General features: G+C 34.1%; 3 protein-coding genes across 3 annotated transcripts; 2 read left to right on the forward strand and 1 right to left on the reverse strand.

Annotated features, from left to right (window-relative positions):
- Window positions 1-2547: 2547 nt before the first annotated feature.
- Window positions 2548-4708, forward strand: LOC126671254 (uncharacterized). Its single transcript, XM_050365012.1, has one exon. It carries the CDS (start codon window positions 2548-2550, stop codon window positions 4693-4695), a length of 2148 nt encoding a protein of 715 aa, XP_050220969.1. The 3' UTR covers window positions 4696-4708.
- A 1439-nt stretch (window positions 4709-6147) lies between these two features.
- LOC126674175 (probable microtubule-binding protein TANGLED) lies at window positions 6148-8024 on the forward strand. Its single transcript, XM_050368582.2, has 4 exons — window positions 6148-6397; window positions 6682-6824; window positions 6908-6966; window positions 7061-8024. Exons 1-4 carry the CDS (start codon window positions 6317-6319, stop codon window positions 7864-7866), a joined length of 1089 nt encoding a protein of 362 aa, XP_050224539.1. The 5' UTR covers window positions 6148-6316; the 3' UTR covers window positions 7867-8024.
- LOC126674174 (mitogen-activated protein kinase kinase kinase ANP1-like) lies at window positions 8012-13014 on the reverse strand. The gene is made up of 17 exons (XM_050368581.2): window positions 12602-13014; window positions 12456-12497; window positions 12086-12151; window positions 11877-11987; window positions 11709-11789; window positions 11520-11597; window positions 11316-11398; window positions 10568-10649; window positions 10380-10480; window positions 10112-10151; window positions 9850-9906; window positions 9712-9761; window positions 9415-9625; window positions 9141-9344; window positions 8699-9036; window positions 8539-8606; window positions 8012-8445 (listed from the first exon to the last, which is right to left on the reverse strand). The coding sequence occupies exons 1-17, from the start codon at window positions 12890-12892 to the stop codon at window positions 8342-8344; spliced, it is 2007 nt and encodes a 668-aa protein (XP_050224538.1). The 5' UTR covers window positions 12893-13014; the 3' UTR covers window positions 8012-8341.
- Between the last annotated feature and the right edge of the window lie 230 nt (window positions 13015-13244).

Here is a 13244-nt window from a genome sequence, read left to right on the forward strand (position 1 = left end):
CAAATACGAAAGTCTGCAATCTTACGAGAGTGAATAACCTGTGAGACTTGTACGACTATCCAATGATATTGTACGACTATCCAATGACCAAATGTATTCTAAAGCGAAAATATCATATTAATACACAATCAAATGGCTTACAACTTGAGTGCAAAATCATATATAAATATTTAATGTGGCCTTTTGTTGCTATGAATCACAATATCTAAAAAATTCAGTGGAAAAGAAAATAAATATTATGATAGTATTTACAGTGGCTGAACCAGAATTTATTTTCAGCCCGGGCTAATTCATATATAAAACAGCTTTAATGTAAATATGCACATATATATAATTTAAATTAATTTCAATATAAAATATTTCACTCCTCCAATTAAAATAAAAAAAATAAAAAAGTTCAAATTTGTAATTTTAGATAAAGAGTAATACTCATGGCTTGTTAATTTTGGATGGTTTTACACTAAAAAAATTTTATTTGATTTTTTTTATTTTCTTAAATTAAGGGGGCTAGGTGAAATTTTATTGATTATTTTTTTATAACTGCAAAAAATAAAAAGTAAAAGTGATAAAGTTAGTAACTTTTAGTAAAATAATTGAAAAATAAAAATGATATAACAAACATTGGAATTGAACCATGATTTTATAAGGAAGAAAATGAACTATTTTACCACTGAGCCAAAGTACTTGTTGGCATTCAATGCTACATATTATGCATATATATTTATTTCAGCCCGGGCTAAAGCACACCCAAGGCTGAACGTGGTTCCGCCACTGAGTATTTATATTGATAATTAAATTAGGTAGCCTTCTTTCGAGTTGTTATCCATGTAGCGTCCACTGAAGATGGGGATGAAGGAGACAATATATTCAGTTCGCTATGAAAAAATTTGACATTTATGAATGGATTAAACTAACCGATTTTAAATAATATGCAATATCTGAAAGTTTTTCTAGCGAAATCAATTAGATCGGTTAGTATAGGCCATTCACGAATGAAAAAAAATTGGTTTAGTTCACAAATGACTAGCAAATGTTTCAAATATACCAAAATGGGCTAAACTAGCCGGTTTTGAAATTTTTTAATTATAACTCACAAAACTCGCAAACGTTTAGAATTTTTTGTTGGGATTAACCTCTTTATATTTAATCTTTCACGTTTATTAATGAAAGTGTTATAATAGAAAAAAAGGACTAAGAAATGATACAAATAAAACCATCAATGATTTATGTTTGTTTTCTAAATTCATTAAATTGAATATAACACAATTACATTCATAAAAAATTCAAAAAAATTTAAAACAGAACCCGATAATTTGATATAGAACAAACGACACATTTTGTGATTCGCAAATCTACTTATAAAAAAGGCCTAATGCCTTAAAAAAATGGCCTAATGGTAAAAAAAACCCAAACCTTTACGACTTTTTGCAATTATATCCAAACCTTTTAATTTTTGCAATAATATTCAAATTGCATTTTTTTGTTGCAATAATATTCAAATTGCATTTTTTGTAGCAATAATAGTCAAATTGATGGCTAAACTTGTTGTTTTCAATTAAGATATTAGACTATTATTATGTTTTGATGTATAATAATATAGTAAAAGTTCCAAAAATGGCAAAAAACTTTAAAAAAAATCACATAAAAAGTGCAATTTGGATATTATTGCAACAAAATAATGCAATTTGGATATTATTGCAAAAATTAAAAGGTTTGGATATAATTGCAACAAATTGTAAAGATTTGGGTTTTTTTTGCCATTAAGCCTAAAAAAATTGACCAGGTTTGGAGAAGCCGACCAGTTTGGAGAAGACACGAACCATTTGGAGAAGACGACCTGGGTTGTCTTCTCCATTGGAAAAGACGAACATCCGAGACGCAGATCTGGGTTCGGTTTCTCTAAGACGACAGATGTGTGTTTTATTAATTTTTAATTTAATTAGTTTTAAATTAATTTTGGACATGCCTTCAAAGAGTGGAGGTGAATTTTACAAAATAATAATATTTATTTGAGTTAAATTAAATGTTATCATTATTTTTTAAATCGATTTCGTTTTGTGTAAAGGAAATTTTTTACGGTTTCTGATTTTAAAAAGTTATTGATAATTAATATATTTTTATAAAAATATTGTTATTATTTGTTCAATTTAGTGAAGAAGGCTTTTTTTATTATTAATAACATTCGCGTCTAATTAAAATATATGTTAAAAATAAAGAATTATTTTAGACTTTTATTCAAGTGAAAAGAGGTCAATTTAATACTTTGGGTACAATTGAAACACAAAATGGTAAATTCTAATAAAATTGGAGAAATTTCTACGTCCGGATATAATTGTAAAAGGGGTTAAATGTGTTTTTTTTTGAGTGATTAGGCCTATTATTAATGCATTCCCTACAGTTATTTCTTGCTCAAAACCATTTAAAAACAGAGAATGTAATTAACCTTAAAAAAATTCCTTAAATAGAAATCCTAGTCCTGATAAAAATCAGTTATATAAATATGCCATTATGTCTCATATTTCTTCATTATCAAACTGATACGCCACCATGGGAGTCGTTGATCATCCATGGCTCGTATTCTTGCACGGAAAGCGTGGCCAATTCCAGGATTTTTTCTCTTTATCAGAACATTCTTGCCGGAGACGGAGCATTCCTTACCTTCGCCGCAAAACCTTGGCACACTGCAACTTTGGCTGGCTGGTTTTACTTGATGATTATTCTGATGACTGCTTTTTATTCAAACCAACATCCAAGCTCAAAATTCAGTTGCCTCCTTGCAAAGCCTTGCGAACTCGAGATCATTACTGTGTACTTACAGCATCTCCGGAAGATTCTAATTGTATTCTTTTGTTTGCCAAAAATTCAAGAAAATCTATGGTTTCGGTCCAATTTTGGAAGCTTGGAGACACTCGTTGGTCTTCTCAGGATTTACAGTTTCCTGGCGATTGCTCTGAGGATGCTTTATTAGGTAGTCTAGTTTCTTGTCAAGGAAAGATCTATGCTTCTGTTCATCTGGATATAATTTGTAGTCTTGTCGTTGGCGGTACGGGTACCGGTTTTATTACGGTTGAGGATTTGGAGATGGCGGAAACGCCGCCGCGGTTGAGGGCACCCGAGAGTTGTTCATTAGTAGCAGAATTGGTGGAATCCTGTGGGGAGGTCTTTTGTGTAGAATTCGGTTGCTTAGATGTTCTTGAAAAACCAATAGACATTAGAGTTTTGAAGATTGATTTTTTCAGAAAAGATCGGGCAGAAGTAAAAAACATAGGCGATCGAGCATTTTTCATTACTCCTAATCTTTATACCGCTACCAATTTTTCATGCTCAACTCAACATTCAAACATTAGAGGAAATACTATTTATTTCACATTGTATTGGGACAAGAATTTATATGCATTTCATCTTGAAGAAGAAAGCATCACTACTTATATGCCTTGCCCTGCTCTACGAAGTGACTGGTCCCAACCCGTATGGGTATTAGCTCACTTTCATAGCCTCAGGTCCGTCGACAAGCTTCAGATTCCGAGTGACCTGAAAGCAAGAAACGAAAAGATAATAAACGATGAACAAGAAGAGACTTGGTCAGCTCTTCCAAGTGAGCTTCTGTCTCTAATCAGCTCAACACTTTCGGGTTCAGACACTTTGAACTTCAATTTTGTTTGCAAATCCTGGCAGTCTGTTTCGGTTCTAACTCCTTCTAGTACCCAATTGATCATGCCGTCAAAAACATTGTCAGAGATTCATCAATTTCCGTTACTATTGTTTCTCGGACGTGACGATGGGCCACTCTGCAATTTTTATCATGCTCTAAACAACACTATCTACACACTGAATGTACCAGAGATTGGCAATGCAAGAGTCCGATTCTCGAAAAATGGATGGTTACTTATGTCTAGAGGTGACTTTAAAATGTTATTTTTCAATCCCTTAACCAAAGAAAGAATTGATCTCCCTAATTTGCGCGCTAATTATAAATTTCATGGTATTTCTTTTTCTGCAACTCCAACTTCACCGGATTGTGTAGTGCTCGGCGTGTACAATGGGCATGACGGGAACGAATTATGTATAAGCTTAATATGCCACGGTGAAACAGTTTGGACTCGTCTTGAGCTTAAAAAGTATTGCAAATTCATTATATCTCATTGCAATCCTGTGTTTTATGATGGGCTCTTTTATTGTTTCGGAAGAAATGGAATGTTAGGAACTTTTGATCCTCGAAAAGACGATGAAACCGGATGGACTCTTCTTCGTTGGCCAGAAAAGCCGTGTGTCTCATCCGAGAGTAACTATTTGATAGAGTGCAATGGAGATTTGTTCTCAGTTTTTGAAGGTCCTTCAGGAAAGTACATTAAAGTTTTCAAGCTTGATAAGAAATCAATGTCGTGGCTGAATGTTGATAGCTTGGGAGATGAAACTGTACTGTTTGTAAGTCGCACAACTTCATTTTCAGCAGAATGCAAAGTTCCAAGAATTGGTAACAAAGTGTTTTTTCCAAGATTCAGAGATGGCTATTGTGTTTTCTATTCTTTGGTAACAGAGAAATTTCACTGCTTGAAGATTGATAAGGCCAGAGATGATTTTTACGGCACGACGGAAAAGTTGCATTGCAGCTGGTTCGAACCTAACTTTCAGTCACATTCTGATGAAGAGCTTCAATGGTGTGTGTATTCAAGTGATTCTGATGAAGAAAACTGATATTTTGTTTGTATTCAAAGTTATGCTGCTTGTTATTTATTAAATTTTTTATTCAGATTGTTATCCATATTTAGTATTCTCACATTGTTTTGGAAAAAATACATATTGGCAAGTACCTTTTTTATTATTATTATTATACATTGTAGTTTATAATTGCTAGCAGCGTTTTAAAAATCGATATTGATTCATAGTTCAACTAGGTTGAACCATTTGAATAAATATATATATATTTTATTTAAGAAAAGAAAAAAAATTAATTATAATGAAATTAAAAAAAATTGATCTGTTTTTACGGTTCAACCGGTTTAGTGATTCATCGATTCATATTATTTTCCTTTTCAGTTTATAGCAGTTGAACCTTATTTTTGATTTTAGAGATAATAAATCAAACTGACCAATGAGCTGCAGTTAGAGTGTTTGACTATCTTGTCCAGCTCTTAAAACACTTAATTCTTAAAAAGCAGAAGGTACAAAAAAGTCCTCGAGTTTTTTTTTAAAAATACAGATCAACCCTTTTACTTTATCTGGGCACAATTAAGCTCCGTATTTTTAAAATTGAACAATTAAACCATTATTATTTTAAAATCAAATAAATAAACATTTTTAGTTTACTTTTGTGACACTTATCCCCTCATGAGACACATGTCAGCCATTAACGAGTGTTTCTAATGATGTTGGATGAAAGGGGTTATTTGTTCTATTTGAAAACAGAGAGGGCTTAATTATACCCCTAAAAAGTAAAAGTGTTGATTTGTACTTTTGTGAAAACTATGAGGGTTTTTTGTACCTTTTGCCTGGTTAAAATTGGTCGAAAATATACCCTGACGTCGAAAGAGGCTTTTGTACTGTTTATAACATTAATGTATATGAAGAATTTATTTTGAATGTTATCCAATTGACAATAGGTCAATTTGATGTTTGATGGTGCAATTGAGAACGAAAATTCAAAAATGGGTAAACTTGACGATTTTTCAACATCATGTTAGGACTGAGAAGAGCTTAAAGGTCAAAGGCTTTTCAGCTATTAGGCCTTGATATTTTTTGAATTTTTTTATTTATATGTAAATTTTTAAAATCATAAATTTTAATTAATTTTAAATTTTCATCATCAAACTATTGCTTAAATTATAATAAAAAAATATATTTTTTATATTTCTTATATTATTCTAATTTATTTGTTTACAATTAAAAAAAAATTCAAACATGAAGAATATATTTAAATTGTTTCTCATTCCAATTTAAACAAACTACAATTAAAATTAAAAACAAATATATTAGAATTGTCGACTTAAAAAGTTCAGGTTATAAATAAAAAAATCGAAAAATAAGAGTATATTTCAAATAATTAAGCAAAAATTAAAACATTAAAGTAGCCGTTGGTGACTTTCAATGTAAGAATGCGACCGTTGGAGACAAAAAGATCCGTTACAAAACACTTTATGACTTTTTCACTTCAAAAGACAAAACTGAAACAGATCATTGCTTTGCTAAGCCAATAGAGCTTCCAACTGAGAAGAACTGAAGAGTGAAGTGACCCAATTTTCTCTAATTTATGGGTTTTTAGAAAAGAAAAGAGATTTTTTAAAAGACCCACTTGAAAATTTTGATTTGGTTTGCAATCATGGTTGCTAGAACCCCACCTAAGCAGAGAAGAATTGTGGCTCCTCTCAATCCTGTTCTTATTAGAGAAACCCTAAAAAAGGTAGAGATTTTACTTCAATTTCTAGCTCAAATTGGATGGTTTTGGTGTTTTATTCAAAAAGATTGAAACTTTGGTTTAACTGAGACTGCCCATTTTGCAAATTTTCATAGTTTCAAACATGGGTAGAGATTTAATTTTAGTTTTTAGCCCAAATTACAGCTCTTAACTGGCTTATTTTGGTGTTTTATTCAAAAAGATTGAAACTTTGGTTTAATTGAGACTACCCATTTTAAAAAAAATTATGCTTATGGGTTTGCTTATTCTTGTAATTTTTGAGTTTGAAGGTGGATCAATGTATGGCTAGACTGCAAGAGCTTCAATACACAGTGGCAGGTGGGAATAAGGTGATTTCTGGGGTTAGTTTAAGTCCTAGAAGTACCAGAGGTTATCTTAGAACTAGTCTTAGGTGCAAACAAGAATCTATAAGGTAAATTCAATTTTGGGTTTTTGCTACAAAAAAATTGAGATTTGCTTATGAAATCTGACTATATTTTCCTTGCTAATTTGAAGGATCAAGAGTACTACTCCCAAGAAATCTCCAGGTGGGAAACTGCCAGCTAGTGTTGTTGGTATGTCTTGTCTTTGTGAAAATTTGGTTAAGAAAAGTTTAAGAAATTTGCAAAATTTGCTTCTTTTTAGTGCTGAATTTGCTTCTTGATGCAGGGGAATGGAAGAGAATGTCACTACCAGCAATGCTAGTAGGAGAAACACTTGGAGAAATTCTACAAGCTAGTCAATTTGCAAAAGAAATTGTTGAAGCTGTTGCCTGCAACACTAAAAAAGAAGATCCTAAAACTCCGGTGACCCGACCGAGGAAACAGAGACCGTATCTCGAAAACACTGAACTCAAGTCCAAAAGAAAGAAAGAAAAGCAAAATCAACTTCAATCTATTCGACTAGAATCGTCTGTTTCTCCGTCTCTTCAGCGAGCCCGATCACGCATTAACTTCAAGGTTGTTTCACCTCCAAAGAAGAGAGATTTAGAGAAAGATAATACTGCAAAATATCTGGCAAATAGAGTGTCTCCAAGGAATAGGCCATGGGTTAAAAAGGCGGTTCTGTTTCCGAACCCGTTATTCCTTTCTGCAGATTCTAATCAGCAACAGAAATTTTGCAGAACAAGGTCTCCTATTATTTCAAGAACTAAACAGATTACTACTCCACATAAGTTCTTAATAAAGTCACCACCACCATCTGCTTCCAAGTTTCAAGTCAAGATCAAGAATCCACTAATGGTTTCTGTATCACCCACTAAAGTAACAAACTTGAGCAAGAAAACATCGCCAAATAAGCTAGCAACTGCTTCGAAACTGCGCCGGTCATTTTCGCCATCAAGATTGGTCAACAGATTGGTGTCTCCATTGAAGAGCAGGAAAAACAGTGTACAGAAGAGTGATAGCTTAATGATGAGTGGATTAAAACAGCGTCCAGTTATAGTGCCAAGAAGATTCTCATTGGGGAGAATTTGAGTTTCGGTTTGTCAACGAATTTTGTTTAATCAATGTCTATAGTTGATTCTTTGTGTTGATTGAATTGTCAAACATTGTATTGGTTGTTACCTAATCCGATGTATAAATAACCTGAAGATTGATTGAATTCTTATAATCTGAACTCTTTATGACAATAATCAAGTCTTTTTCATTTAACCTTATAATCTGGTCATGATTATTGTACATCGAAACACTGGTTACATAAGATACATGTACCCACCAACCCCTCAGAAATGAAAAAGGAAAAATCAAGCTTTATCTCCAAAGTTGCCTTTACTTGAACAATAGCTCTAATAAGGTGCAGCAACAACAAGAGGCACCACTTGGGCTGCACCACTTGGGCTGAACAAAGCCCCGGCATTCGCAGGGGAGCTAACACACTGTTCACACTATGCACACTGAACAAAACTTTTATTCATCTGATGTTTGATCTCCACACTCTGAAAAGGACCAGTCATTTGCTTGGAGATGCAAATCTTGTCTTTTCTCTCTGCCGGTTCAAAGCTCGGTCTTTTGGGGATGATGTCTTACCTCCGACAGTTGCTTGGCGCATCATTTCTGCCAATAGAATTTTCATAATCATCAAAGAATGTTCCAAAAGATTGTAACTAGCACTTTGAATAAATCGAACAGTAAAAAAGATATCCAAACCTCTCTTCCTCTCAAGCTCTTGATCAAGTTCTTCTTTCCACTTCTTCTGTATCTCGGAAAAGCTCACACTGAGCAGCAAAACATCGCTTGTCAGATTACTTCCCAACATTAGAGGACGATATCGAGTTAAGTAAACGATGCAACCGATTTATGGACTAACCTTGAGCCACTTGATTCTGGCTGATCATCAACTGGAAGCCCTTTCTGATCATTACATTGAGGTGATGAAGTTTCCTCTGAAGATTTATCACTTGCATTGCCAACGTTTGATAAACGCTTGTTATTGCTTCCGGGACTTCCAGAACTAACCGCATCAGATGCTGCCAACTGGGTTCCAACAGGGACGCGACTGGGTGACCTACTTTTAGGAGGTAATTTCAAGTAATTTGGAGATGTTTCCTCTTTCAAACTCTTTGCAAAGCTTGGAGAGGAAGTTGAATTCAAGCTGTTGTAGAACTCTTCGTACAGAGGCGATTGGAGCTTCTTCAGTTCTAAAGCCTGATGCAACAAATTACCATTTCAACATCATAATAGTTTACTTGGACCCCATATTGAAATATCACTGCAAATGCCTAATTCTTGCTAACTAAGAACCGTAGTACCTTCTCATCTAAAAAGGCTCTAATCTTAGACTCAGTGAGCTCATCATCATCCTCCGAAAATGACGCTTCACAAGGAAATGACACATTACTGTCCCTTTGCAATGATTGATCGATGCCTAGTTTTGCTCCCGCTTGTTCCGATTGTGGACTCACATCAGATTTGCATTGCCAATCTTCAGACAACTCATATTTGGAATTACAACTCTAAAAAGCACAAATGTCAATCCACAGTAGAAAACCAAAGCATCACATAGACATTATAGCAAGTGCTAACCTTGTTACAATCATCAGCAATCAAGACAGAATTGAACTTTGCTTCACTTGTTGATGGAGTAAAATCGTCTCCATCCATTTGACAGGTATCATCATCACTGTTATTTCTTCTCCATAAATCCTTGCTTTCCAACAGTTTCTTAGGATCAACTGAGCAGTTCAGACTGCCCAAGTTACAGATGTCCATTGAACCAGAGATAGATGGCATATGGCTGGCAAACATTTGACACAATTATCAAAAGCATCATATAGTAATGTATTATTTACAATGAAGACGAAACCAAATTGTGAAACTTACAGGGTTTTAAGCTCCGTAGTATGTGGTGGTGGAGAAATTGGAGAAGTTTCCTGATTGTAAATTAAAATTTCTTCTGTCAGAAACATGCTTCGAGATAATGTAAAAGCAAAAAGCCTATAGTCCAATCCAAATACTAACCATGCTGGATGTGCAGACAGGATCTGGTACTACATGCTGGCCTGTAAGAAACGGGTGCTGCATTTGGATGTAACTATATGAATATCAAACATTGATAAACATAATCTGGAGGTTATGTCTAACTCTATGGTTGTCAACAATATTGCATAAAGTAAAAATAAAATTAAACAAAAAGTCCCAGTCATAAAATAATACTCTCTCGTACTCGACAGTAATTCAACAATAAGCCCAATAATTCAAGTGCAGATTACATTGGAATCACCTGAAGCAATTTAGATGCATCTGGCCTCATATTTGGTTCCCTGTCAATCAAAATTACAAACATCATAATTCTAAAGAAGTGGGTTACACTTGTTTTAAAAGGCAAACGTGAACATTTTAACAATAGTGCAGCCAATTTTTTAACATTTTATAAGTTTCAACTTCCCCAACTCCAACCTGCCATAGCACTACAAGAGCCTTCATCTCGATAATGGACATTATAATTTAGGTACCAAAAGACGAGAGGAAAAAAGACAAGAAACCCCTACTTTTGCAAGCATTGAAGGAGAAAATCTTTTGCTTCAGCAGATAGGTGTTCTGGAATTTCTGGATGGGACTTGGTTGACCCTATATGGAAGAGGGCAGCAACCTGATGAAAGTTATAGTTAGAATAATGTCTCGTGTACAATTACACAAAACCAAAAATCTCAATAGCTAGCATTAAAAAGTTAAGTACCTCTTGGTATTGTTGGCTCCAAGGAGGCTTTCCAGTGGCCATCTCAATTACTGTACATCCAACGCTCCATATATCAGCAGAACTAGGATTGTGATACAATATACCAGAAAAGTTCAATTTAATATAAAATATGATAATTGAGACTTCAACTTATTAATCATATCTGTTCAGATAAAGAAATCATTAATCATAGAAGTAGGTTTAAGTTTACTACTACAATATCATATTAATAATGGATTTTAAATGATACCAAAATGCCTAATCTAAAAAAAATTAATAGACATGCATTATCAAGATTATCTAGGTCTTCAGAGATTTCATGAACCCGCATTTGGATTATGCAGTGTAAACTTTGTAGATAGGAAGTTAGATTTGAGCAATAAAAATATCTGGCTTTACCCAATAAGATAAATGATACTTGTCTTAAATTATTGGTTTTGACTTTGTAACTTGTTTGGCTTTGATAGTTTTATCAATTCAAATTCAACCAAGGCATTGCATTTAAATGAAAACCAAGAGGGATGAAAAGTGTATCGCCAACATGTATGGATTTTTGGTGCAAGAAGGGTCAGTGCTTAGTCAGTTCACGACCATTCATGATGTACATATTGTATTATCAACATAATTTTTCTAGCCATAGGAATTTAAGCAAAGGTCCAAATTCAGAAGCACCATGATCTTTAAATCGGATAATAAATAGCACAAGCATGTAACAAAAATATACTTGGAGGAATTTAATTCTCCTTACAAGCAATGCCCAGTCTGCAGAATGACTTCTGGAGCCATCCAGTATGGAGTACCCTTCATTGATTTGGCCCCTGAAATAGTGGCCTATACAAACAGGCATCACAGTCAAACCAAAGAAAAGCAGCCGAAAGTGGGTTTGAGATTCTATCAATATTAAATGCAAAAATGATATCAATGAATTGAAACTGAAAAGAAAGATGCGCACCAGCTCAACTACTTGTTTTGAAGCACCAAAATCAGCAAGTTTAATGCATCCTTTATTATCAACAAGTATATTAGCACCCTGAAAGAAATGATGAATACATGTCACTATTACTATTGCGAAGATGAGAAAACTGATATACTACAAAGACCTTTCTCATATTCAATACAATTGGATGGAGATTCAAAGCACCTTAATATCCCTGTGCATAATGCCATTACTGTGTAAATACTCCAAACCCAGAAGCAATTGCTGTGTATATGTCCTTATAACCTACTTAAGAATTTAGCACATAAGATTAGTACCAACTACCAAGACACCTAAAGTACATCAATTGAGTTGTGAGACACGGAGACTTACTGCCTCAGGGAAGGATCCGAATTTCCCCAAAAGCGATGAAATTGATCCTCCGGGAACAAATTCAAGCAGAATGTTCAACGTGTCTTCCTCCCTAACTGTACCCAGATATCTCTGACAATCATAAATGGAAAGCACAACAGTCAGAACAATAGACTAAACGGAGTATATCTACTCCATTAAATAAGCAGAAGAAAATAATAATTACTCACAACAATGTTAAGATGTGAAAGATTCTTCAAAAGCTTCACTTCTTCTTCAAGCTCTTTGACTTGTGCCTACTTCCATCAACAAAAAAACAACTGAACTCAACCATATTTCTTCCGAAATCCACATAAAAGGAAACAATTATTATTGCGATTATAAAAAAATTATCTGCCCTATTGAATTATCCGACTTTACGAAACAATTGATATCTAACCTTTCCTAAATTGGAAACTTGTCGTACACTTGGCATTTCGGACACGAAACTTCAATTTTAACATAGGAAACCTTGAAATAACGTTCTTAACCGTGTCCGTGTCCAAGTGTACCGTTTCCTGTTTTCGTGTCCGTGCTACCTAACTGGTAATACAATCCTACCTGGGCTCTCTCCTTCGTAGCACCATTAGCTGCAATCAACACCTACAAGGCAACAGACATAAAAATGCAGAGTTAAATTAAAAAAATGCAAATAAAAAATGAGTACCCAAATCAAAGAAACCCTAAAAAGAATCAAATTCAAAAACCTGTTTGACAGCCAAGAGTTCACCGGAATCAAGATTCATCCCCATGTAGACATGACCAAATGCACCGCAGCCAATCAATTCTCCTTTACGGTATCGGATCGGAGGAGCCATCGGAGGGGAAGGAGAAGAGGGTTTAGAGAAGATTTTTGATTTTCGAATGCAGGAATTGATTTTCTCTACTAATGGATTGAAGTTGTTATTATTAATTTCCTGATTAGTGTGATCGGCCGTCGGTGGCGGTGGTGAACGGAATACAATCGATCGGCGAACTGAACCCAGAAACTCTTGCATTGGAAGAATCAAAGTGAGGTACAACGAGTGGGATTTTTCGGTTTTGGTCGGCAAGAGAGAGAGAGAGGAGGGAAAACTTGAGCCAATATTTTTTGAAATTAAAATTAATTAAAGGCAATGGTTTTATTGAATTTTTTTTTTTAAATGTAAAATATGAAGTTCAATTTACGAAAATTATCGGGGGAAATTGCTCAATCAATTAAACACAAATGGTGGTCTTTTTCAGCTTCTTCATAAAAAAAATACTAAATTTACGAGTTTTATCAGTTATATCAATCTTTTAAAATATTTTCCTGTTTTCGCAAATTTTGTAGCTTTTGTAGCCATTTTTTGAATCGAACGAAATTATTAC

Source organism: Mercurialis annua, linkage group LG3 (genome assembly GCF_937616625.2).
Source record: "Mercurialis annua linkage group LG3, ddMerAnnu1.2, whole genome shotgun sequence".
NCBI classification, from domain to species: Eukaryota; Viridiplantae; Streptophyta; class Magnoliopsida; order Malpighiales; family Euphorbiaceae; genus Mercurialis; species Mercurialis annua.